The 27,273-nt window shown below is 39.7% G+C and overlaps 2 protein-coding genes across 6 annotated transcripts in view; one reads left to right on the forward strand and one right to left on the reverse strand.

Moving 5' to 3' along the window:
* LOC109033572 (uncharacterized) overlaps positions 1–27,273 on the reverse strand; it is a 186,413-nt gene that overhangs the window by 108,986 nt on the left and 50,154 nt on the right. The gene's annotated exons all lie outside the window — the stretch shown is intronic.
* Positions 1,236–27,165, forward strand: LOC109033575 (troponin C, isoallergen Bla g 6.0101). Of its 4 annotated transcripts, none has more exons than XM_072299887.1 (6): positions 1,236–1,480; positions 6,433–6,460; positions 7,650–7,790; positions 8,476–8,604; positions 20,725–20,856; positions 26,138–27,165. In XM_072299887.1, exons 1-6 carry the CDS (start codon positions 1,469–1,471, stop codon positions 26,170–26,172), a joined length of 477 nt encoding a protein of 158 aa, XP_072155988.1. In that variant the 5' UTR covers positions 1,236–1,468; the 3' UTR covers positions 26,173–27,165. The 4 variants fall into 4 exon arrangements, with proteins under 4 accessions (XP_072155988.1, XP_018901794.1, XP_072155987.1 ...); XM_019046249.2 differs by lacking the exon at positions 1,236–1,480 and adding an exon at positions 2,625–2,741; XM_072299886.1 differs by lacking the exon at positions 1,236–1,480 and adding an exon at positions 2,967–3,062.

Genomic DNA, 27,273 nt, shown 5'->3' on the forward strand with positions numbered 1-27,273 from the left:
ATTTTTCAGCACTATCTGGCAACGACGACTTGAGATCTTGCGACTCACTCGTGCTCAAACTTACGAGGTTCTTTAAGTTCATGTAAGAACTTTTTCTTCACGCGTAAAGAAATCTACGGAGAGGGTGTCGTTAAAATTTAATGAAAAAGGAAAGAAAGTAAATTTTATAAGTAAACTGGACGAGAAAACAGCGATTTGACTGCAGAAATGTGAGGTCCTCAGGATGAAAAGATATTTATCATTGAATGTACTCTTGTACTCTTTCTCTCAACGGACGTCACTCCCAGGTTGTGACTTGTGAATGGCTGGCGCATTCAACCATTTGTAGTACCATTACCACACGTTTAGGTTACTTTTATTGACGCAAAATGTGCGTTACTTTTCCTCACCGTGTAAAGTTAGTCATAATTTTCTCCCTCAATCTATGACAACCACTCGTTACATAAATGGATCCTAATGAATACTTCGAATGAAGGTCAAGAAGAGGGGTTCAGGGGGCTTCCCTAGAAATTTTCAATATTTTAGGCATCTGCTGCGCAGTTTAGGTCAATTTAGAAGAATTAATTACACAATTAATTCAAGCGTTCACTGTAGTAAATGCGCAATACGTGAAATATTACTACAGTCTTGTAGGCGCCAATATGCTTTTGGAACCGACCAGCGACCGCATTGTGTTAGGCGCAATGCGTGAAGTATTCCTGCTCTCTTGCAGGCGATAATGTGCTTTTCGCGCCGACTAGCGACCGCGCTGTATTAAGCGCAATGCGTGAAGTATTCCTGCACTCTTGTAGGCGCTAATATATGTCTGGCCATAGCGGACAGCCGATTTCGGTAAACTTTTGCTATTGTCTATCAATTTTAATAATCAGCCTGCAGATTTCTCTAGTATTTCTTAATTTTTGCAACTTACGAAGGTATAACGCAGTGTTTAAATCCCCAACGCAAGGACCCAAAACCAAACAGGAGACGATGCGGCGATGCGCCCTCTCGGGGGGTGGCTTTCGCCGGGGGGGGGGGGGGGCGGCGGAAGGAGTCGAGTTAAGCGCGGAGGAAACGAGCTCGGCTGGCGACAAAAGACCGGAGCCGCGTGGCGTGGCGTCGGGGGAAATATTTGTCTAGTCGGTTATCGGAAAAGGGAAATGATAAGTTGGCAAACATTGAAATTGAAAATAACTACACTCGGGGACCGGGGAAGAATTGGAAGCGGGAGCCCGTAGCGCAGGTAACAGCTGTTGGAGTGTAGTTGATTAAAATTCGTCGGTGCAAGAGGCGCGATGCGCCGCGTCGGGGGCGGGCGGCGCGGCGGGGGGAGTAATTTTAGCTTGTCGCCCGCGCCGCAGCCCGCCGAGCCGCGAGTCCCGAATCCGAAATCGAGTCCCGTGCCCCCATCGCCGTGGCCCTTGAGTGCGTCCCGCTCGCGTTTTTCTGTGTTCTTCTCGCCACCGGATTTAACACTTTTCCCGCCAAAATGGTTGCCATGGTGAGTTCCGCCAAACAATTTGTAGACCAAACGATTCCTCCTCTCCTTCGAAAAATTGGGATTACCCTCTTCATTCGTCAGGGTGCCGAGTAAAATTGAATTTTGGATGATTCTGAGTTTTCCTGATATTTTAGGCTAGATTTTCCTGATTTTTTGCGCAGAAAAATTAACACTTTATGCATTTAAAAGACCAACATATTTAATTAAATTAATCAAAATGTTTGAAATATGCTAGAAGAATGCACTCGGAATTTCATAATCCATGGCCCTTTTTTCTCACCTCCGGATTTAACCCCTTTCCCTCCAAAATGGTTGCCATGGTGAGTTCCCATTGGATACTAAACAATTCCTCCTCTCCTTCGGAAAAATTGGGATTTTTCTAACGTCATTTGTCAGGGTGTTTGCTAAAGTTAGATTTTGGATTTTTCTGATATTTTCCTGATTTTATCTGATATTTTGGACGAGATCTCCTGATTTTTGGCGCGAAAAAATTGACCTTTGCCTCAATTAAAAAAGCAACATAGTTATTGGACAACATTTTTAGAAAATGCTTGAAGCACTATTTCCTGATCCATGACCGATTTTTCTCGCCGCCAGATTTAACACTTTTCCCGCCAAAATGGTTGCCATGGTGAGTTCCGCCAAACAATTTGTATACCAAACGATTCCTCCTCTCCTTCGAAAAATTGGGATTACCCTCTTGATTCGTCAGGGTGCCTAGTGAAATTGAATTTTGGATAATCCTGATTTTTCCTCGTAATTTAGGCGAGATTTCCTGATTTTTTGCGCAGAAAAATTGACACTTGTAACATTTAAAAAACCAACATATTCAATTAAATTAATCAAAATCTTTGAAATATGCTAGAAGAATGCACTCAGAATTTCATGATCCACGGCCCTTTTTTCTCACCTCCGGATTTAACCCTTTTCCCGCCAAAATGGTTGCCATGGTGAGTTCCGATTGGATACTAAACAATTCCTCCTCTCCTTCGGAAAAATTGGGATTTTTCTAACGTCCTTTGTCAGGGTGTCTACTAAAGTTAAATCTTGGATTTTTCTGATGTTTTCCTGATTTTCCCTAATATTTTGGACGAGATCACTTGATTTTTTGCGCGAAAAAATTGACCTTTGCCTCAATTAAAAAAGCAACATAGTTATTGGACAACATTTTTAGAAAATGCTTGAAGCACTATTTCCTGATCCATGACCGATTTTTCTCGCCGCCAGATTTAACACTTTTCCCGCCAAAATGGTTGCCATGGTGAGTTCCGCCAAACAATTTGTATACCAAACGATTCCTCCTCTCCTTCGAAAAATTGGGATTTTACCCTCTTCATTCGTCAAGGTGCCTAGTGAAATTGAATTTTGGATAATCCTGATTTTTCCTCGTATTTTAGGCGAGATTTCCTGATTTTTTTGCGCAGAAAAATTGACACTTGTAACATTTAAAAACCAACATATTCAATTAAATTAATCAAAATCTTTGAAATATGCTAAAAGAATGCACTCAGAATTTCATGATCCACGGCCCTTTTTTCTCACCTCCGGATTTAACCCTTTTCCCGCCAAAATGGTTGCCATGGTGAGTTCCGATTGGATACTAAACAATTCCTCCTCTCCTTCGGAAAAATTGGGATTTTTCTAACGTCCTTTGTCAGGGTGTCTACTAAAGTTAAATCTTGGATTTTTCTGATGTTTTCCTGATTTTCCCTAATATTTTGGACGAGATCACTTGATTTTTTGCGCGAAAAAATTGACCTTCGTCTCAATTAAAAAATCAACATAGTTATTGGACAAAATTTTTAGAAGTGCTTGAAGCACTATTTCCTGATCCATGACTGATTTTTCTCGCCTCCAGATTTAACAATTTTCCCACCAAAATGGTTGCCATGGTGAGTTCCGCTTTCATACCGAACAATCCCTCCTCTCCTTTGAAAAAATTGGGATTTTCCATCTTCATTCGTCAGGGTATCAACTAAAATTGAATTCTAAATTTTCCTGATTTTTCCTGACATTTAAGTCGAGATTTCCTGATTGCTTGCGTGAAAAAATTGGCATCCGTTCGCTTAAAAAAATTAACAATCAAAATGGTTGAAAAATGCTCGAAACACTTTCCTGATCGAAAGAATTTCCTGATCCATAACCTTTTCTTGTCGCCGCCGGATTTAACCCTTTTCCCGCCAAAATAATTGCTATGGAGACTTCCGCTTCCATACCAAACGATTCCTCCTCTCCTTCGAAGAAACGAATTTTTCCTACTCCATTTATCAGGGTGTCTATTAAAATGGAATGTGGGATAATCCTGACTTTTCCTGATACTTTGGACGAGATCTCTTGATCTTTTGCGCGAAAAAATTGACACTTGTTTAATTTTCTAACCCAATTTTTCTCTTATTTTCTTGATTTTTCCAAACAATATGGAATTCTCTGACGATATCTGGTTTCTGCGGATGGTAGAAATTATGTTAGTGGCCGTCCGCGGGAAATGATACCTAAGTTTGCAAGAACTCAAAATTGAGTGAGGTTCACTTCCCAGTGAAGGGAACCAACGTGGTCACAATGTTTTTAAAGTTGAGAAAATTCTTTGTTGCTTGAAAAAATACCGAATATGTGTGCAGACATAAAATTTACCCGATCGTTTTACTTCAAGTTGAGCATAGTTTTGGTAAATAAACAAGAACTATTTTACTCTACGCATTTTTGGGGATAAAGAAAAGAGCAGAATAAACACTCACCAGAAATGTATCTTTACGACTTCCGTAGGCACAAAAAGGAATTATTACATACTCGCAAAATTTTCTGTACGATACTATTGACCTTTTTCTATCCAAAAGTCAAATTCTGATTTTTTTAATCCAGTTAGTACAAATTGCTCTGATGAACACTTTGCCTCCTAGACTGAGGTTCATTTCCCCGTTGACGGTCAATATCCATAAATCGATGGCTAGACGGTAGAGTCGAAAATGTATATCTCCGTTGGAATGTTAAAAAGTCACCAGTTATGCTCATTTTTAAGAGAAAACAAACTGAAATACATCCTCGAAATTTCTGGGAATGTGGTTGGATAAGTAAAAACACTTCATAAAAAACCTAGAACTATTGACATGGTATTTTCACCGAAAAAACCAAACCTGGAAGAATAAGTCCTAAGTCTTAATTATTGGAGGTGCGCATTTTCGATCTTCAACTGTTTATATGTTTGCAAAAATAATTTAAAAAAACTAGTTACCTGCATTTTCCTTTAAATTCCAAGGAAGAGAAACCAAGATTTCGATATGAAATATCGATAACAAATATTGTGTTATTCATAAATGTATGAATCGTTATGATTGTCTAACAATAAACTTGAAGAGGGTATTGCGCGTCCTTAAATTAATTTACTTTAATTCATTTTTAAAATCCCCTTTCGACACTGACGGACTGTTCCTGAGAGGATCGTCAGGGAACACCGACCTGCTTTCGGTTTTAACCGATCCATCAACGGAAGACTTAAGCTATTGTAACCGGCTGCTTTTAAGGCTCAGGGATTGCGGAACCCATTAGAGAGGAAACGGGATTAACAACGGGGAATTAGCAATTTTTGTGAAGTTGAAACGCGGACCAAGGTAACGGTAATTGTTTTTTCCTGCGGATCGGGAATGGTTGGAGCTTTTATGTTCCCGCGATCAACGTGAAGTGTTAACAGCACTCGAGCTTTCGCTGGTCCGAGCGTTCGTGAGCGCCAAATTTCAATTGTATCCCGGTTAATTCCGGGGGGATTTCCGAGGATCGGGCGGAGGTCAGGGCAGCTTTTTGGGATACTGGAATGCGGAAATGCCCCGGTCCACGGAGAGATTTGCAGTTTCCTCCGACTATTAGCGGAATTACTTGCGGTGGCTTCGATACGGTTTTATGCGCATCTTTTGAATTGGCACTTTGTTAAATGAACCCAACTACCCAGAGAGGAGCAAACTCGAGGCTTGTCTTTCTCGGGATGTAATCAATTATTCAATACATGTACCTCCGAAAATTCCGCTCCTGCATCATTACTTTCCAAAAATTAAAAAATTAAAAGTTACTCGTACTTAAGATTTTTCTCGGAATTTAGTATGACATTTCTTTAACTAATAGGTTAGGTTAGGCTAGGTTAGTTTAGGTTAGGTTTTGGGTAATTGGGTAAAAATTGGGTATTCATGAAATTTTTTTTGGAAGATATTTGGGTGGCTCCCTTTAAAACAACAACAAATAAACCATTATCGAACATGTTAAAACGACGTAATTGAAATACTTTTTTCTTTTTAAAATTTAACCACCGATGGTTAAACAGAACTTATGCTATTGTGGACTCATGTTTGGACGCTACGCTCAACGGATCTACGAATAAAGTAATATAATCAAAATGAACTATGTGAGTTTAGGATTTGCGTGATTTATATTATCTTTGGATTTAAAACAAGAACACAAAGTTCCTTTCAGCACAAATACGTCGTTCCTTTTATTTTTAAGCAAGAAAAAACTGAGAACTAGTCACGTCGACCAGTCTCGATTCTCGACAAGGAATTGATTAACTTCATTTATGTTAAAAACAATGTTATATTTACATACTTCTAAAAGAATCTACGGTCCACCATTAACATTGTATCGTAGTTTTTTATGACAGAACCCATCCGCAGCGCTTCAATCTTACAAGGTGATAAACTGGAGTCAAAGGAGGCTCATGACTCGATTACATGCATCGAGAATATGATGCCTTCAAAGGCGTTTTTTGAAAGATGGCAACAGTATTATATCCTTCATTTCAATTCATTTTAAAAAATCGATTCTGAGTGAGAACACCTGCTTTGATAAATGAAGATTAGCGATGTATATTTCTAAATAGATGCCACATTCAGCGATCTCCTCTGAAAGCTTTACGGGCATACGTTGATAAAAACTCATTCTAATGTGAAGGTACGACTCTTTTTTTGTTGCAGGAAGATTTGGACAAGGATCAAATAGCATGTAAGTATTCACGTATGCTACTTTTAAGTGCGATTAAATGATGCGTGCCTTAATAAATTACATGGGAACCATCGATTAATGACCGTGTGGAATAGTTAAATGGGCCAGAAAGTGTTTAAGTTCTATAAATTCACCCAAGTTGAGAAAAGCCGTTTCCTTGAAATGGAGAAAACGTGAAATACTGACTGAAATGAAATGATTCGAAGAAAAATAGAAAAGTTAAAAATCTTAACTTTTTTACGTTTGAAAGTCAACTCATGACAGGAATTGTGCCGGCAACACACAATCGTAGAATTTCAGCACTTACCTGAAACAGACAAATGAAACCCAAGATTAGGAATGAAAAGCAAAATTGAAAAAAATGAAAGAATAATTAAATTATTTATAAAGTAAGTATACTCCCGGGTAGATCATGGCTCATAGAATCATGTGATTTAGGTCTTTATTTCGTCTACAAAACTACCTTTTCATTTCATGGACGGTGATTATCAACTTTTTAGACACTACAATACACAAAAATAGCCCGAATAATTTAACAAAAACAGACACAATAATGCATAAACAGGGCTTAAAAAACATCAAAATGCCTAGGACATTCAACGGTTGTGTCCCCCTTGTCAACTAGGAGCAAAGAAGCGAAACATAAAATTAACCCAAAGGGTGTTAACACCAACATGATAATCCAGATTCTTTGCATAATTTTTACATTTTTAGCTAGTTTACAAGGGGGCTAGTTTCACCCCGAAACGTTCAAGGCATTTTTAAGTTCGATTTGGCCTCGTTCAACAATTGTCTTGTTTTTGTTTTCGCCAACTTCTGCTCAGTATAAATTCCAATTTAATTCGTGAACTGAAGCTATCTTGCATCAATTATACTTATGCTTTGCCTAAATAAATACGGCGATATGAAAATATGCAGGTTTTAAACTCTGTGATGCAAATTTCGACTAACAGTGGAAGTACAATTTAACTTTTCGCGTTATTTTTTTGAAAAACTCACCACTTTCACTTGTAGCTAACCGTAAACTTGTAGCTACGTGTGACAGTGGTGAATTTTTTTTTAAAAAAATGACGCAAAAAGTTTAAAACCTGTCCCAGAAATTAACGCCGTCAGTAATCATTAGAATTCCCTTCATTTAATCAGTGAAAATTAATGATATTCGTTCATTTTTCCTCTCTTTCACATTTAGTGCTCAAAAGGGCGTTCGATGCGTTCGCCCAGGGCAAGGGCTACATCGAGGCCAACACAGTGGGCACAATCCTGCAGATGTTGGGTCATGAGGTCTCCGAGGAGAGGCTCAAGGAAATTATCGCAGAAGTCGATGCTGATGGTGAGTTGATGCAGGAATATTTCGATCTAAATTTGGACCGAATTATGCAATCAGGAACTAAAATTTCTGGCTCGTTCATAAAAACACTTAAGTGCATGGGGAAATTAAAGGTACATAAGTTGTTTCTAAATTGAGCCAGAAATTGTAGTTCCAAAATAACAGAAATAATGGCCGACAGGATGGATTGATAAGCTTTCGAAAACCTCCAGTGGAAGGGATTTCGCTTTGCAACGACACGAGTTTGTGTTATCAGTCATGATCGATCTCAAAAATTCGGCTGATAAATATTTGCGACTAAAAAAATTGACTGCTACTTGGGTAGCTTTAACAAAAATCAGCCGAACTATATTTTTGCGTTGCTTAATTCCTTACAATGCATTGTTTTTGCAACAGAAAGCTGAGTAACGTTCTTCTAACTTGGAATATGTGTTACCATAGAAGTATTTCACGGGGAGTTCCAATGCATTACGTCGCTTGGAAAAAATGAAACACGAGGGAAAATTAGGGAATGTATGACGTATTTGAACTGATTTTTTTGTAAATGGCGTTTACTTTTATGACAGCAACTTGATATTGTTTTGTCAAGCGATATTTGGCACGTTCATCAATCCACCTTAGCAGTTAGAGATCTAGCGATAACGTTACGGATTCAGTTGTGAGCATAATTTATTGGATCGGATTTCAGGTTCCGGGGAGCTGGAATTCGAAGAGTTCGTGACACTTGCTGCCGGATTTTTGACGGAGGAAGAAGCTGAGGATGCGGAAGCAATGCAAGCGGAATTAAAGGAAGCTTTCCGACTTTACGACAAAGAGGGTAACTTAATCGCTTTTTAATAGACCGTAGGAGCCATGACTTTTCCTCGTAACTGTCTTGCGCTCGAGTCATCTCTAAGCTCTTCCGAGCTCCCCCTGTACCTACCGTGCTAAGGAAGAACGCCGTATGAACATTCGAGCGTCGCCAAATTTCCTTTGATGACATGTTTACTTTTTAGGAAAATCATGCATGTATTTCCTTGAAATTTTCAGGAGCTTTAGATTAAAATACGAAATAAATTCTCTGAAAAATCAGAAGAAAAATATTTGTAAGTTCACCAGGGAATTTGTGTTTTATCAAAGGAAATTTGTCAACTTCTGAAGGTTCATACGGCGTTTTTCCTTAGCACGGCAATATACTGCCGTGATATAGAACAACGCCGTATACGCATTCGAATATTGCCGAATCTCATCTGATAAAATGCGAATTTTTGGAGTATCTTCAGATCGATTGCTTTTACTTATTCAGATAATACATATGTTATTCCCAATTTGATTAAACGAATTTGAAAATCCTGGGATAAATTGGACATAATTTTCTTTCGAAATAAATATTTGATCGGGAGAAGTTTGACAACAATCGAATTTTCATACGGTGCTTTTCCTCAGCGGAGCAGTGCAGACGGCTAAGTAAAATATGAAGATTTAAATTAACAGAGCCAAGAAGATATAATTCAATATTAATTAACGCTGGGTTTGACGTCTTAATTAAAACGAATCACATTGTCTCGGATTTACCAACGTTAGAACGGTAACGCCTCCTTGCATTCTTGAAAGGTGTAGTATTCTTTCCTTGGAAATGGAAAGGAAAAAAATCTGTTAGCTCGTAAAAGCGAATAGACCACTAGGCATAGTCAGAAAGAAGCCGAACCCCCGTGGACGGTCATAAATGGACTACGTTTGGCAAAAAGGAACAATAATTTCTGGCTTATCCGTAAAAACGCTTGTGTGCAAGGGGAAATTAATAGTACATACGTTGTTTCTAAACTATAATAGAGTTTATAATTCATTTTGGCTTAAATGTAGTGCCAATGAACTACGATAATGAAGGTATCAGTTGGATAATATTTTGCAATAAGGAACCTCTATTATTAGCTCATTGTTAGAAGCACCTATGTGCATCAGGAATGTGATGACACATAAGTTGTTTTCTAGAATGAGCATATAATGTTCCTCCCTTCAAAATACAGAACCTACCTAGAGTTGAAACTTAAAAAGAACCGTGCCGCAAACAAAACGCAGTGCATTTATCAACATTCATCTGATACCACTATTCGAGCTCCTAGGTACCCGCTTTTGCCTACCTCATGAGATGAAGGCGAATAAATTTCGATTCATTTCTGTAGCATGAGTGTCCGTTGGATCGGTTGCGTTTGTCTTAGCTGTCGTTCTCTCTTACTTCCGGCAGTTCCCTTTGAAAACTGGTTTTAATTTACACTTCTCCGACTAATTGAGCCAACAAACTTCTTGAGACTTTCCCTGATTTTACTGATAAATTGCCTTACTTTCCTTGACTTTTTCAGGTCGCCGAAAATTTCCTGACTTTCATAATTTTCTTAGGCGCCAAAAACCATGTATTTGAGACCCCGGGTAATAAGATTTCTTGGACTTCCTTGACTTTCATGATTTTTCACTGTTCTTGAATATAAAATCCCCCAAATTATCCCATAACTTTTCATTGTTCTTACCTCTAATAGGGAGTAAGGAAGAAAAAAGAAAAAATTTCGCGGAATCTTTCGAAAATTGAAAAATCTACAATTCGAGGACTCAAATAAAACAATTAAGTTTTGATTTTCCTCGAGACGACTTGTGAGAGCAGGAAAAGATTATTGTCATGGGAACGGAGTTCCCATGATATTACAATCGTTCCGTTGCTTTCGCTATGGGATTCCCTATACCTCTGCGACCTTGAGCGTTTCGCCCAGTCTCCGATTTTTGGTTGATTTTCCGATGTATCAAAAACCGTTGTATTTTTTAGCCAATCATGTCTCTACGTCAAGTTGTGTTGATTTCTAAACTTCGCTTTCAGCGAGTTTTTTTCCACCTTGAGATGTCGTGTCTGACTGGTAAATCTGCGCAGAACCACGAAGTTCCGTTTTTAGGCAAATTCTTTTTTTGGGAGGTTTTCATTGGCTATTTTTCGCCATCAGTTTTCTGTTCGTTGGTGCAAAAGATCGCCTACCTCGTTGCTCTTGAGAAGCCGCCATTATCCCACCTCAAATTTTAAACATAGATATAAAGAAATAATAACCATCGTACAAGGCGGAAAATTGTTCTGGAGGACCCGTTACGGATATATGAGCCAAAATCAGAACTCGATTGATGGATTTAATCCATGAATACAGAAATATTGCCTCAGTTTACTGCCGCGATAGCAAATGCATGTTGAGATGAACCTTGTGACACATGAAAGCATAGGCAAACAATGTCTCACAGAGAAATGCGCTTAATTCGCTGTCTGTTAACAGCAGTGGCCGGATGTCAAGGTCGTCTTTTGTGAAGCCCCGCTCAGCGTCCGAGATCACTTAACTGTTATCTTTTCTCCAATCGAGAATGAGCGTCGAGATAGCTCGGATGTTTGAGACGCCAAGTTAGCGCCTCACTCATATCCTTTTTGTTGCGAGCGGGGGTTCGAATCTCGTAGACGACAGTTAATTTTTACTGGTTGTATTGAATGTTTTAGACCAATTATCTAACAATAATTAATACTTGGCAACTTAGGAAGCACATAGGTCCCTTATGATGCGTATTCGGGCATATGTGTAGAGTAAAAATATCATACGTAGGGTGTCCCAAAAGTACCGGGACTGGTTCTGTAACTTCAAAAGTAAGATAGATACAGACATGATTTTGGTCTCATTTTAAAGATCAACTCAATACCTATCGATTAAAACCAAGATCAGCTCAATCGGATAAAAATTGACAGAGTTATGACAATTTGAAATTAGTGAGGAAAGTTTACCCCTACGGTTTTTAGGAAGATTTTTCGCTTACCAGGATTCAAAAAGTTAATATTCGTATCCACTTTCCTCCGAATCTTCCATAACTTCCTTTTGCTTTTCAAAGTACCGTCCATCAAACCGGATGCACTTTTTCATGCGCTCTTGCCACTTATCCAACATTGTTTTCCTGAATTCTTCCTCTGGGATGGAGTTGAAGAAGTTTTGAATTGCATTCTGGATTTTTGTCTTCGATACGAATCTTCGTCCGCGAAGCTCCTTTTTAAGCGTAGGAAACATCCAAAAATCACATGGAGCCAAGTCAGGGCTATAAGGGGGATGAGGGATTGTTTCAACTCCATTTTTACTCATAAATTCACGTGTTATAAGCTCGATGTGTGAGGCCGCGCATTGTCTTCATGGAGTATCCACGAAGCTTTCAAGTCCGACCGTTTCCGGGAAATGTGCATTTTCAACTCCTTTAGTACTATGCAATAAAACGCACTGTCAACTGTTGTGTTTGATGGTACAAAATGTTGATAAATGACACCTCGAAAATAAAAAAACACAATAAGCATCACTTTATAGGCCGACTTTTCGATTTACGGCGATGAAGAATCTTCCTTAAAAACCGTAGGCGTAAACTTTCCTCGCTGATTTCAAATTGCCATAACTCGGTCAATTTTTATCCGATTGAGCTGATCTTGGTTTTAATCGATGGGTATTGAGTTGATCTTTAAAATGAGATCAAGATCATGTCTGTATCTATCTTACTTTCGAAGTTACAGAACAAATCCCGGTGCTTTTGGGACACCTTATGTATACTTTACGCCGAAAAAGCGAACCTGAAACTTAAATGCGTTAACTTCCGAAAACCATATATAATCCAACGAAAATAAATAATTGGTACATAACAGCTTTCTTGTATGCAAAGAAAATAATTAAAAATGTTAAAAAAGAGATGTCAACACAAAATTACATAGCCCCTTCAATTCAGAAGATACTACAAACGAACTGTACCTTAACATTTTCATATCCCAGAAGCTAACGTTCCCATGACGAATATTGCTATCGCTAGCGATTGCAAAATCCAACTTGTTTTAATTATTTCTTTTGGTCATGAGTTTCTAGTCTTATAATCTAAGCTTTTAATAAATACATTAAGTAACGGAAAGTTGCTTGAAATTGAAAAAAACCAATAGTCAAGAACTTAAAAAGCAGAGGTCCTGCATTTCGCGGACGGAACTTGTCAGTTTGGTAGAAAAAAATAAATTTTTTTGGCCGGAGGCCACAATTTCCCAGGTTCCACGATAGCATTCTATGAACTTTCAAGGTTGGGTAACATCTCCTGACTTTTCCAGATTTTCATTGGGGTTTCGAGAATTTGTCACGCTGGAAGACACACTTTCTCTGGTTTCACAGCGGCACTCTATATGAATTTTCTAAGTTGAGCAACATTTCCTGACTTTTCCAGATTTTCATTGCGGTTTCGAGAATTTGTGACCCTGGAAGCCTTAATATTCCAGGTTTCATGGCGCCATTCTCTGCAATTTCAAGGTTGGGCAGAATCCCCTGACTTTACAAGATTTTGAATGAGGTTTCGAGAATTTGTCACGCTGGAATCCTTAATTTTCTAGGTTCCAAGACGTCATTCTCTGAAATTTCAAGGTTGGGCAACATCTCCTGATTTTTCCAGATTTTCATGGAGGCTTCGAGAATTTGTGACGCTGGATTTTCCGGGTCCCACAGTGGCATTCTCTGAATTTTCAAGGTTAGGCAGAATACCCTGACTTTTCTAGCTTTTAAATGAGGTTTCAAGAATTTGCCAAGCTGGAGGCCTCAATTTTCCGGATTTTCCGGGCCGGTAGCGGCTCTGTCCCGGTTTATTTGTGGACGGACACGAGTCCCGTTATTACCGGGGTCGTAAGTTGGGTGCTCACGAGTTACGAGTCGGTTTCCGGGGAGGCGGCATTTGTCCGTCGGGAAAAAAGTCACTAAATACAAATTACGGGCGGGGAGAGTGGTAGCGCGAGACGCGGAAATCGGACTTTACTGCTTCCGGGCTCGGACGGTAATTAAAACTCGCCGAGCATAATTAAACTCGCGAGTTTTCCCGCGCCCCGACATTTTTCCACCCAAGCGCACATGGGTCTTTACGGCCGCCGGAGCAAGAGTCGGGGAGTCGGGATGTTGCAAAGTCTTACTCGAGCTAGAAGATGAGGTGCTCCGTATGATACATATTTTAAGGTAAATAACGCGGGGCATTGTTTACGCAGTTCTGATGCCGCTTTTACACGGTTGCAATAATTCCTTTATCTTCAAATTCATTGACTTCTCCCTCACTATTAGTTGCTATCCACTGACGACTATCAATTTTCTTAAACATCAAAATTTCCAAAAAATTCATTTGAAGGAGCAGAAAATCCACAGGCAGGGTGTCTACTAAAATAGGCTGGCCAAAACTCAGTACTTTTACAGTACTTTTTGGTACATTCCCAATAACTTTAGTGCTTTTACAGTGCTTTTTTGGTACATTCCCAAGAAATGTAGTACTTTTACAGTAGTTTTTAGGTACATTCCCAAGAAATGTGGTACTTTTTCAGTACCTCCATTTGACAAAATTCGAAAAATTTCAAAAATTAGAATTTCTCGCTCAAATTGCGACAAAAATGACAAAAATTCCGAACCTTTTTGCGGAGTTTCCACAATTTATCAGTACTTCCGGACCGCCCTTAAAAAATTAGTACTATTTCCGGGCTTGTAGACACTCTGCTAGAAAATCTAAAAAATTGAGGGTATGCGTTTGGTCCCGACCTAGAACCACGTATCTCAACTGAAAGGTTTCTGAAGTTCGGGGACTTCTTTCTCTCCTTCAAAGAGAAACGAATCGGGTTTCAGGATTTATGTTTTTAAAGGATGAATATAGAGTGGTGAGGAAAGCATTACGAAAAAATGCAACCGACCGATGCGAGTTGGTACAACCATGAAAGTGATGAGAGGACTCGTTTTGGGATTAAGAAAACCCGAAGACGAGTTTTAACCCCACTTTTGTGATTGCAACCAACTCCGAAAAGTACTATAAACTCAAAAAAAAAAAAAAAACAAAAAAAAACTTAAGACTGGAAAAATGGACATTGGCGGTTTTCGCACGGCCCGGTTCTGTTAGGAGGTACAATTTCTGGCTCAGTTTAGAAACCAAGTATGCATCATCAATTTCCTCATGCGGATAATTGTTTTTACGGATGAGCTAGAAACTGCGGTTCCGATTTGCAAAATGCAGTTCAAATGAACTTTGGCGACGACGCGGCGGGGGACTAGCGCAGTCCGTGCGGCTATCGGCACGGGCAGACATTAATAATATCTGTTAATTTCTAAATGTAACACAGCGCGGGACAACGAGGCACTGTCCGACGGCAGCGTATTTTGGAGTCAAAGAGAGATCGCCCGTTTCCCCTTTTTTTGTCATGATTTTTTCCCGTTTCCGCGGCCTTTCCGGGGATAAAATTCCTTTCGGCTAGCCTATTTTATCGAGGCAAAAGAGTCTCAACGATAGAAACAGAAACGACTACGTACGCGTACATCAGTCAGGATATCATAGCGAATTGCTGAATTTGCTGCCGACGTGTCTTGTTTGATGATTTTATCCTCAATACAACTTGATTTCAATTAAAAAATATTTAAAATTTTGATTTCAAATTCAGACCTTGATGACTTTCTCGAGGACGTAAATGACACGCGCCGATGTAGAATTTTGAAGACAAAACATGAAATGGCGAGTGCTATAGTTCGTAACTTATCTGATTCCTCATTGCCAATTTGCTATTACCATGATCGCAAAAAAAATCGGCTACCTCGCAATCGTTGTGTTTATATTTACGTTTTCCTTCGTTGATAAAGACCATGATGCTTCCTCACGATTAACGCGCGGAAGCGTCACATATGTTGAATATTGCGTAGCATCCAAGTGCGCGAGGGTTAGATAGAAATAATTTTCTTACCAAACGTTCACCTGTGTCGTAGTATCGTTTTTAAAGCGGAAAGCTTTAAAAAACGCATATTCCTAACGGAGATTGTGCAGTATTTTTCAGACTTTTCCGTTGTGCTCATTGTGATTTTTGCAGCATTTTCTATAAGAAACAACTCTTATAGCTCTAGTTGAAGTTTGCAACAGGCCCCTTTTAAACTTGTTACGACACAACTTCACAATTTTGGTCCTTGGAGTCATTTTTTTTAAACTGCAAGGATCTATTTTTTTGCGACTGATCGTGTAAAAAAGAACACATTTTCCATGATGCAGTTGGAGAGGGAGACGAGACGTTCGAATTTAATCGAATTCCTCCGATACCAATTCCAAAAATCAAGAGAACACAGGACACTTCCCTCGAGCATGTGTTAATGCGGTAGGAGGACATGAGATAGGAATGGATGATAGGGCAGCAACCCTCATCTCCCCCGAGGACCTCAATTTTTCAGCGAGAAGTGGAGCTTTCCGACGAATTTCATATTTCTTCTGAGAGGTACCTTGCGGGCGGCTGCGGGCGGGGGAGGCTGCTGCTCCTGCAGAAGGATGGAGCGCATAGATGTACATGGGAGTGGGAAATACAAAAAACTGAGTGATGAATTTGCGCTTCCCTGAACGTCTTTGAGTGGAACGAGCACAGGGGGACGGGCGGAGGAGCGGGTTAGACACCTTATATAAGCGTCGTCGCTTTTCAATTTACGCCAAGCGGGGTTGTCATTCCGTGACGATCGTTACACCCTCGCCCTGAAAAAAATATGTACGCCTTATCGTTGGATCTTCGCCCCGAACAGAAATTACGTTAATTGGATCTGTCAGATCCTTGCTCTGGCCTGAAATTGCGGATATACCGCCGTTTAATCCTTGCCAAACGAAAGTGATATTCGATTCTTCAGCGATGCTCTCTTTGAACAGTGACCCTTATTTCATTATGAAATTATTCACGGAAAAAACAACTTAGCACTGAGCCTCAATACTTTCGGTAAAATAGCGCCAACTATAGGCAGTAGTTCTTAGTTCTACATCTTTAGGGTCTAGCCCTAAAGCTTCAGAATTCAGCCCTACTGCCTGTAATTGGCGCTATTTTACCTAGTGTTAGGAATTGGCGCTAAGTTGTTTTTTCCGTGTTGGTTCAACAAAAATTACAAAACTGTATCGCCAAATCCTCGCCCTGAACAAAAATTTCGTTGGGCTAATATTTATATCTTTACCCCTTATAAAAATTCCAAATACGGTTTTTTCTTTAAATCCTCAACGAACAAAAAACACGTTTATTTTATCGTTAAAACCTCCCTTGAAACAAAAATCACGTCTATCAAATCGTTAAATCTTCGCTCCGAACTGAGATCGCGTGTGTATCTTCTGGTTAAATCTTTACTAAACTAATGCTACAGTCATGTCATTGTTCATCCTCTCTATTTATAGTAACAGACATTTTATCGTTGAAACAAAAATACAAACTATATTCAATCATCGAGTAATCACCCCGAAAAAAAAAGGTATGGTAAGGCTGTTTTTGTGAGCAAAGCTAATGTTCCGGTATTTTCACGAGAGGAGATAGGTCGTTTATTCATTTGGGCTTGAAATATTAAATGCCTTTAAATCAGCAACAAACAATAAAGTCTTGACATGACACGCATCTCGACGACTTAACCTAAACTCGTTACCCGAGCGCGTTATCAACCGCAGAGATAAATCAGAAGATTCCTTTACAATTTGTTCATTCTCTTCTGACCATCTTTCCGGGGACGTATCAGGAAATCCACTCTGGCAGCTAAAGTTCTCGCGAGCGAATCACGACAATAGTCCCGGGCTTGGATCGGGACATGTCGAGGGTGGCGGGGGGGGGGGGGGGAGGGGACGCTGGTGAAGAGCAGGGACTCTAAAAGCCTGTGCTCGCTCCTTTTCACGGAACCCTGAACCCACATTGCACTGCGTCGTCCCGCGCTGCACAAGGGGTCACATCCGACTTTGTGGTGGCCAAATTTTCGCCTAGAATAATTGATCGCCTACGATAATCAAGGTATCGGAACTTGGCTGTTTTGAAAACGCCTTCAAACGCGGCGTGACACCTCACGCATTCCGGAGAGTTCAAATAGTTGTATCATTGCGCCTTACAAATGCGACGGAAGATCACAATTGAAATATCCTTCATACACGCGGGTTTGTCGATTTCCGTTACATTTTTGCAGTCATGAATGCATAGCTTAAGTGCGCTCCAGCTAGAATTGTACATAGCAAGTGGGTAATTTTTTTAGGAGGATTATAAATAAACAAGTGGTACGGAATATAACAAGAGAATATGAAGTATGCAAAACGATTATCCGGGTATCGGAACTTGGCTGTTTTGAAAACGCCTTCAAATGCAGCGTGATACCTTACGCATTCCGGAGAGTTCAAATAGTTGTATCATCGCGCCTTAGAAATGCGACGGAAGATTACAATTGAAATTGCCTTTATGCACGCTGGCCTTTTCGATTTCCGGTAACATTTTTGCAGTCATGAATGCATAGCTTAAGTGCGCTTCAGCTAGAATTGTATATAGCACGTGAGTAATTTTTATAGGAGGATTATAAATAAACAAGTGGTTAGAAATAAAAAAAAAAAAAAATAATATGAACTCTGAAAGACGATTATCCGGATATCGGTTCTTTGCTGTTTTGAAAACGCCTTCAAATGCGACGTGATACCTCACGCATTCCGGAGAGTTCAAATAGTTGTATCATTGCGCCTTAGAAATGCGACGGAAGATTACAATTATTATTACACTTCTTCTGTAGTATTATTCATCACTATTTACATAATACTATGGATCGCGTTTGACAGAAACTTACTAAGTCGCATCAAATTTAAACCGAGAAAAGGAGGTATGAAGTTTTTTTCTTCCACAAGACACGATAGTAAGAATTAGCAAAGTTTAACGAATATTTTTTTATTCAAACTTTGAATTTTCGACTAAATGAAATTAACTACCGTTTGATTCAAAACTACTCATGACTCATTTTTTTTTTCCAAAATACGACTTTGTGCAATTTTGCTAAACGCGGTTCAATGGTGATGTTGCATGTGTGAGGAATTTGCGATTCGACTACTGGCTTTTATGTAAAAGTTTGCGAGAAACACGATGGTGCCACTGGTTTTTTCTGAAATCAACTCCCAAGCTCAAAAAAAGCTCTCATTTTGAGGCCAAAATGGAGGGGATATCCCACGCTATCCTGAGAATCCACCTCTACATCAAGAAAAACTCTCTATGCAAAGATAGGGAGCAAATACATTGACAGGGCTGCCACTTTATTTGGGGACTATAAAACTGAAAACACGGCAACCCTGCTAATGTATTTACTCCCTATCTTTGCATGGAGAGTTAGTCTTCATGTAGAGGTGGACTCTCAGGATAGCGTGGGATATCCCTTCCATTTTGGCCTCAACTTGAGAGCTTTTTTGAGCTTGGGAGTTGATTTCAGAGAAAACCAGTGGCACCATCGTGTTTCTCGTGAACTTTTATATAAGAACCACCAGTTTATCGCAAATTCCTCACACATGCAACATCTCCATTCCTCTTGATGGGTTCGTTTACATTGGTCTTTCAGAACCCCACGAGAAGCATAAAACTGATGAGCCAATCAGAGAGCGGCAGAGACATGAGGATACCCTCCCTTCGTTGGTACTCTAGTCGAGATGCTCGACACTAAGAACATAAATATTTCCGCGATCTTATAACTTAATCCATTCGGCTGAAAACCGATCGGGACGGAATGCAAGCTTTGGATAAGTGACTAATTATGAGGCTAACTAAGCCGGCGCGGCGCGAACTCTTTAGCGAGAATGTCCGAAGCGTGGCTGCCGCCGACAGCGGGGAGGGGTCGTGGGGAGGGAAGAGGGGGTGAGGGAGCGGTAAGAGGTCTGGGTCGGGCCACATGTCGCGCCGTGAGCGGCTGCCAAAAGAAGAAGAGTAACACGTGGAAATGAGAGTCAGAAGCGCCGTGAATAATAATTTCAGCTCATTTGAGCAAAAAAGAAAAAGAAAAAAAAAGAGGAGCAAAATAAACAGAAACACCAAAACGGAAAAACGGACCGAGATCCGACGAATATTAATAGAGTACAATTACCGCACCTTTGGTGCACTGGAATGAGTGTAATGTGAAATACGATTAACTTTCCACGTCGCCTGTTTCGCGTGGGGCGTATATTTTCGGGCGTTTGAAGTTTTCAAAAAAAAAACCAAAAACAAGTAGAGCTCTACCGTGAAAAAATTGGCATGCAGGCATTTTAGCACGCTGAAAACATTACTAAAAATCGCAAAATGCATGAAAGTAATTTAGTGACTAGTTTGACCCATGTAGATTTCGGTTTCTGACGGTTTGAATTCACGAGTGAGGCAAACGCTGATTTTCCTCTCGTGAATTAAATTCTGCGATTCTTAATGTGTCTGCAGCGTGTTCTGCATGACATTTTTACGAGTTAACACATGTAGTGAGGTTCTTAATTCCCGTCCCGTGTGACATCCGTTTGAACTTCGAGTTTTTACGACGGATGTTAATGGAAATATCGCATCGCTGGAAACGAAGGCGGCAAAAGCCTTGACTTAAAAACGGAACGTAGCCGCGACTCGTACTTATACCACAGCTCGGTATCACTTTTGAATCGATACCACTATTGGGGCTCCTGAGTACCCGCTCTTGCCTATCCATCGAGTTGAAGGCGCACCTATTTCAGTTTAAGTTCCTGCTATGGCTGACCGTTCGGTTCTACTGGTCGGTTGCGCTCGTCATAGATCGTTTTCGATAGTGGTTCGATGTATCGTTTGGTTCAAAACAATAGAACATAAGCTCAAACAAAACTTTCAGGATTTCAGTCGGAAAAGCTGAAAATGAGAAAATGCCTGACTATTTCACCTTGCGATGCTATTTAATACTCATAAGAATACAAAATCTATCAGAAAAACCACGTTTCCTCAGATTACTCGATTGACTTATGAGGCTATATGTTTACATGTTGGACCAATCGATATCGATACAATCTCACCTATTTGATGTATCGAAAACGATCTATAACATCATGTCTTAATGATGCGCCTTTGAAAGTCTTTTATAACAGACTTTACGACTTTATTCTTTTCGTCGGTCGATAGTTTTTCGAATTAATGTTTGCACTCTGATTTCAGGAAATGGCTACATCACAACGGATGTGCTTCGTGAGATTCTCAAGGAACTCGATGACAAAATCACGACGGAAGATCTGGACATGATGATTCAAGAAATTGACTCTGATGGATCCGGCACAGTTGATTTTGACGGTAAATGTCTTTCAACATCAAACATTTTTATTTTAGGGAATTCTAACTTAGGAGTCATTTGAGCTCACATATTGAGTGCCAGCATTAACTTCCACCCCGACTGAAGTCACGGTAATGACAATTTACTAAAAAAAGCGGATACCATGAATTAGCGATTGATGAGTTGGGTACTTAAAACTAGGTGCTGATAGAATAGTGCTGGTATTCTGAGGTGGAAACAAAATCGAGAAAAATAAAAAAATTAGAATTTGAGATTGCATAAAAACTCTGCTATGCACTATCTTTCAGTTTTGAGCTGAAAAATTTTGCATACCTATCTTTTTTAAAACTCTAAATTTAATTTTTGGTTTTTCTCCTTAAAATAATATGGACGCAGTTGGGACGCAATAATATATGGACAGCATTTGGGCCGTAATCGTACACTGGAAAAAAAACACATTGGATCTAGAGTCATTGACAAGAAAAAATACTCTTGATTCAATCAAATTTTTGCTTGAATCAAAACGAAATCCGCTTAAATTAAGAGGCTTGGTTCTTGATTTAAGCTAGATTCTGATTGAATCAAGAATACTCTTGCTTGTCGATGTTTTTAAGAGTCTGGAATCTAGATCCAATGTGTTTTTTTTCCAGTGTGTGCTTTTACACTTACGGAGTAGTTACGACTGTAGGCACTCGCTACAGTGACACAAGTTCGGGTAAAAGTTACTGTAGTATATCAAACGTTCAATATATGATCGATAAAGAAAATCAGGAATAGTTGTATGGTCAATTCTACGCGACTGTTTTTCCCCCGGACATTCTCTAACTTCCCTCATCCAATAGATTATCCGCTCTAACTGAAACCACCTTCGCTCGGAATTAGATTACACAAAAAGGTAAATTCTCTACACTACCAGAATGTCTACCTCCTCTTTCGTACGGCGGCGCTTCTTGACAGACTCCATGCAATCCCGCTCGCACACCGACGGGACGAGATGAAAAAAGACGGAAACAAAAAAGTCCGCGAGGAATGCCGAAGTAGAGTGCGGGGGAAGGGTGACGTAAACGGAAGGTAAAGGGGGGGGGGGGAGTCGCAGAAAACTTTGGACGGGCTCGAACTTTTTTGAGCCCGGAGGACGCGAGCGCCGCGAGGAGGCGGCGGCCGGGTGGTCATAAATTAAATCTCATTTTGTGCTCCCTTGTTTTTTTGTTTCGTGTCTTCAAAACGAAAAGAGTGGACTCCGAGTCGGTCGCACTCAGCCCCCCACCCCCACCCGGGATGGACGCTGCACTGCCGTGCTAAGGAAAAACGCCGTATGAACCTTCAGGCGTTGCCAAATTGTCTTTGATAAAACATGAATTCCCTGGTAAACTTATTAGTATTTTTCTTCCAATTTTTCAGAGCATTTTGTTCGTGTTTTGATCTAAAGCTCCTGAAAATTTCAAGGATGAATATTCATAATTTTCCTCAAAAATAAACATTTTATCAGAGGAAATTTGGCAACTCTCGAATGTTCATACGGCGTTCTTCCATAGCACGGCAGGCTGCAGTCGTGGGGTCAAACGCAGGTGCCAACATTCCCGTTTTAATGCGCCCGGTGTATACCCGGGAAGGCACGAGTTCCGATTTTTTTCCGGAAAGTTCAGAGGGAATTTCCGGGAATTACGAACAACACAAATAGAGAGCCTCCCGAAAAAAAGGCATGTTTCCTCTTTTCGTGGAACCTACGGGTCATATCTACATGACTGGAATGAAACCATGATGAGTCGATCCTACCCTCGGAGGGTGCTTCGCGCTCTCTGTTGCATGCTTTGCGGGCCCCCTTGGGTTAATCTAAACTGAACTTTTGGGCTTTGTTTTCCCTGCGAAATGGTGTGGACCTAGTACCAGTTCACCACCTTGTTAATCTAAAAAAAGCAGGCTCATCTAAAGATTATCGCAATCGAGCGGTGCAAAAATCATACGGATGTATTTCTGCCAAACGAAACTATGTGCATTAAGACATGAACCCTGAGACCCATGAGAATATATGCATGACAGGGCTCACGTCATAATGCACATAGTTCCGTTTGACAGAAATACGTCCATATAAAAGTCGGCCCGGAAGATCTTCAGAGTCTTGCCAAAGATCCTTTAAATGAATATAAACTTTTTGAAGAACTGGTAAATACGTCTCTTCTCGATTTTCAGAAAAAATTTATTTGCAATTTCATCGAAGAATCTGAAAATTTTAAGGCGAAATATGTATAATTTTGCTAAAAAATGAATACTTGATCAGAGAGATATTGGGCAACATTTGAACTTTCGTTGGGCGGGTTTCTTCAGCGCAACAGCATGGTGTCCTTCTCGGCCGCAGGAGCATTATAAAAAAACGATTCTTTTTTCTCGGTGTGTTTTAGGATGTTTTTAAAAAAATTATTCATTTGAATTAATTTTTTTTTTTTGGAGGGGGGGAGGACTTTTTAATATTATTACTATTTTTTGAGGTCCAGTAGACAACGCTGTGCTACCACCTCTCAATATTGGATTTAGCTGGAGGTGCAAGGAATTGTCGACCCTCCGAGGTTTCGAACGTGAGAAATTTATGTTTCTCCACGGATTCAGCATGAAACTTCAGCAAGCCATTTTCCCCCTTTTTTGTGGAGAGTTGTACAGGATCGTTTCAGTTGTTCCCCTGAAAGTTATCAAAGTTCTCAGCGGGCGCGACCAATGATACCGATGGATTCGCTCCAAAAACACGTAACAGCATTCGCGACGTTGCAAATCCCCTCCGTCCGGATATTTTTTAGAGAAAGAAAAAAATCAGTCTGCTCACCGATGGGCCTAAACAAGGTATGCACTCCAATCCAACATTTTCTCCTCAAACTTTCAAGAGGGAACCGGATAATGAAACGAGAAGTTCAGAAATCAACACCTAAAGAAGGTTTAGGTGTTAATAAATAACGTTGATTAAATGACAGAAATACAAAAACGACGGCATTTGTATATTCTATCTTACATTCGATCTGTGTTAAAAATATTCGTTGCAACAACAGTTGATTTCCGAATATCCCGTTATGAACCACTTTCTAAGTGCGACTCAGAGGGGAAAACACGTGACTTTTTTTCTCGTTCAAACCTTGTATATTGGCCAATTGGATTACACTTGGCGATTAAGAACTGCTAATTCTCTCAGGCTCAATTGCGAAACAACGTATGTACCATTAAATTCTCTATGCACATAAACGTTTTCACGGATGAGCCAGAAATTGTAGGTCCTGAATGCAAAATATAGTCCATTCAGATACACTTATTTCCTGTAAATGGCAGCTGATTACTTCGAAGCCCAGTATATGTATACTTCCTTCTTCTTTCAAGGGTAAATTAAAAGGTAACATGAAGAAAGAAGCATAATGGGCAGATGGAGTCAGTTAAACCGAATTAAACAATTGGAAATTCGTTTCGAATTTTATCCCAATTTTTTTACACCGATTTAAATGGGTTTATCTACTTGAAAGCCCAATATTATTTCTTTCTCTTTCCTTCAAGGATAAATTGGACCGCATTTAGCAAAAAGGAACCGGCGCGATTACGATGTTGTAAAAACGTTGCTTCTTCATGATTATCTAAAAAAATCTCCCAGAGTAGCAAATAGTTTTGGCTTCCCACTGAAAAATGTTTAACTTTAAAGGAAAATAATTGTGTACATTTTAATACCGTACTTATAACAAGTATTTTTAAGAGAAAAGGAGAGGTTGCACCAATTTGAAAACACCGTAATCGCACAGGAAAAAAAACCACATTGGATCTAGAGTCCGGACTCTTGATAACATTGACAAGAAAAAGAACTCTTGATTCAATCAGATTTAAGCTTAAATCAAAAGAAAATCCACTCAAATTAAGAGGCTTGGTTCTTGATTTAAGCTAGATTCTGATTGAATCAAGAGTATTTTTTCTTGTCGATGTTTTTAAGAGTCTGGACTCTAGATCCAATGTGTTTTTTTTCCAGTGCGCGCTCGTTCCTGTTTGATAAATGCGATCCGATTGAATGTACTCTTGAGACAGAGAGGATATCCGGCTTTCAAATAGCTCGACGAGTTCAGACTGACGTGGAAAAAGGGACGAAATTCTAACTGTTGGCAACGGAGCTTGAAATCTGTACTCAATTCCCGTTTCCATCGTAGGGTGGACTTCTAATCGCAGCCATTAACAGTATTTATGCCGATAATCGTCGTGCGCCGCGTGCCTCGAAAAAAGTTTTGCCGCAGTGGCTTAGTTCACGACTCCAGAAACTGCTCCGTCCGAAGACATACGACAAAAAAAAAAGCTCGATAAGGTGTACTTTAATATGTATTTATTGTGCGTCTTTCGACAAAAACTTACATCCCTCGACCTGAAATCCTCGTGAAAACAGCAGTGGCGTGGCGTGCTTTGCGATGTATCAATTGATCTGCCATTTAATCCTGTGGAAAAAGATCGATAATCAGGGTGTTCGCAACGAACAAGTTAATAATCGATTTTTTACCATAGCTTCAAATGGAAAAATATCGATAATCCATCATTCACGCCTCGCCACAGGAAAACAGTCCTTATCAAACTCCGACAGACGCGAGTTTAACGCAGGATTTCCGAACGAAACCCGACACTTTTCAAGGGGGTCTCTAACTGATTTGGGAGCAACTGGATCAGTTGCGCTGGTCACAGAATTTTATTTAGATGATTTCAGATTACAGATCAGCAAAAAATGATAAGATCTGTCCAAACACCAAGTTTCCGCATCCAATATTAAAGGAGAACTGCGCCTTTGAAAAACAAAGAGAATGACATCGCTCATCACTTATACCATGGTTCCTTCCACTTCAGGAAATTGAATGCAAATTCTTATCCAAGAAGAGCTGCCAGTGCAAATATGAATGTATCACTGATTGGTGATTTAGTTTTTCGAGTATTTCCTGATTATAGCTACTGCACTGGAAAAAAAAACACATTGGATCTAAAATCCAGACTTTTGAAAACATTGACAAGAACAAATACTCTTGATTCAATCGGATTTTTGCTTGAATCAAAACGAAATCCGCTTAAATTAAGAGGCTTGTATCTTGATTCAAGCTAGATTCTGATTGAATCAAGAGTACTTTTTCTTGTTGATGTTTTTAGGAGTCTGGACTCTAGATCCAATGTGTTTTTTTCCCGGTGTGGCTACCTTTTCTTTTGATTTTAAACCGCTAAAAAATTCACAATGCTACTCAATTATTTATCACAAGCTCTGCGAAAAGATCTGTCTGCATGATGTTGAATAATCCGAGTGTGCTTGTTTTCCAGAGTTCATGGAGGTGATGACTGGTGGAGACGACTAGAAAGCAGTTACCGGATAACGTCAATGGTTGGTGCCTAAGATGTCAAGAGGAAGAAGAGGACCACCATAAGAAATGTTCACGCAAAACCCGCCAAGCTGGGGACCAAAAATCTATCCTCCCTACAACTAAAATGTATCACACAGTACATCGAAGTGACAAGCAGGGGAAAATGAAGAGAGATTAAAAAGCCATGCGCAAAACACAATCTATATTTCCCCAACTTAAACAAATAGACGCGCCTGAGCCACGTTTTAGGATTTCAACATGAACCTGTCCAACATTTTAAGGACTGAATTTTGATTTTCCTCTATAGAATTATAAGATCTGAGGTCGGCTGTGTTCAATATTACCTTTAAAGCAAATTACAGATTATTTGTTGGTCGAAGTTGGACTGTAATGACCTGAAATCATAAACTTGTTCCACCAATGGTCAAATCAATCTATTGCACGGCTCAATTCTAGTCTCTTTTTGCAGGAGCCAGACGCAATAGTTTCAAATATGTCTGCTGCTAAATTAGATACGTCCATCAAGGATTAATTCAATTTTTGATAAAGTTATGACAATACTTTGGGTATTTCCTACCACCACAAAAGTCCCGTAGAAATTACTGACAGCCGCCGGAGATGGTGATCAATTGGACAAGTAAAAGTTGCCGAACATTCAAACTTTACTGCTCCCTGCCCGCAAATATTATTTCCCACAAATTCCCTCATAAATTGCAATGGATGGGAAAATTCAATTGATATCGGTGCGCGATCAAAAGTTATTGTTATTCTAGTCATAATTTTGCCCTTAAGAAGTTCTTCGTCATACTATGCTATATTTATGTTTTACCCTCTCGTTCCTCTGTTGGTGGAGGAAGTACTTTTCCTCTTTTCCGCGATGGAGAGGGATTCATGTTGGTTTGTGGCTTTCGTCTCATATTTTTTCGTCCTTTGTGAATAACTGATATTTCCATTCTAATTTATATTAAAACCATATTTTTATACTCACAGTGCTTTATTTGTTATTCGAGTGAATACGAAGAGGGATGACTTTGTTTTTCCTGTTTATCTAATTCGAATGTAATACTATTCGTAAAATTTCCTTTTTTTACCATT

The sequence above is a fragment of the Bemisia tabaci genome, chromosome 4 (genome assembly GCF_918797505.1).
Source record: "Bemisia tabaci chromosome 4, PGI_BMITA_v3".
Taxonomy (NCBI): Eukaryota; Metazoa; Arthropoda; class Insecta; order Hemiptera; family Aleyrodidae; genus Bemisia; species Bemisia tabaci.

Bases quoted from the DNA above. Each gene is read 5' to 3' on its own strand.
- LOC109033575 (XM_072299886.1), top strand. From the start codon at position 2,982: ATGCACTCAGAATTTCATGATCCACGGCCCTTTTTTCTCACCTCCGGA. The intron at 6,461-7,649 runs GTAAGTATTCAC...TTTCACATTTAG, and splicing joins GGACAAGGATCAAATAGCAT to TGCTCAAAAGGGCGTTCGAT. The intron at 20,857-26,137 runs GTAAATGTCTTT...CTTGTTTTCCAG, and splicing joins CGGCACAGTTGATTTTGACG to AGTTCATGGAGGTGATGACT.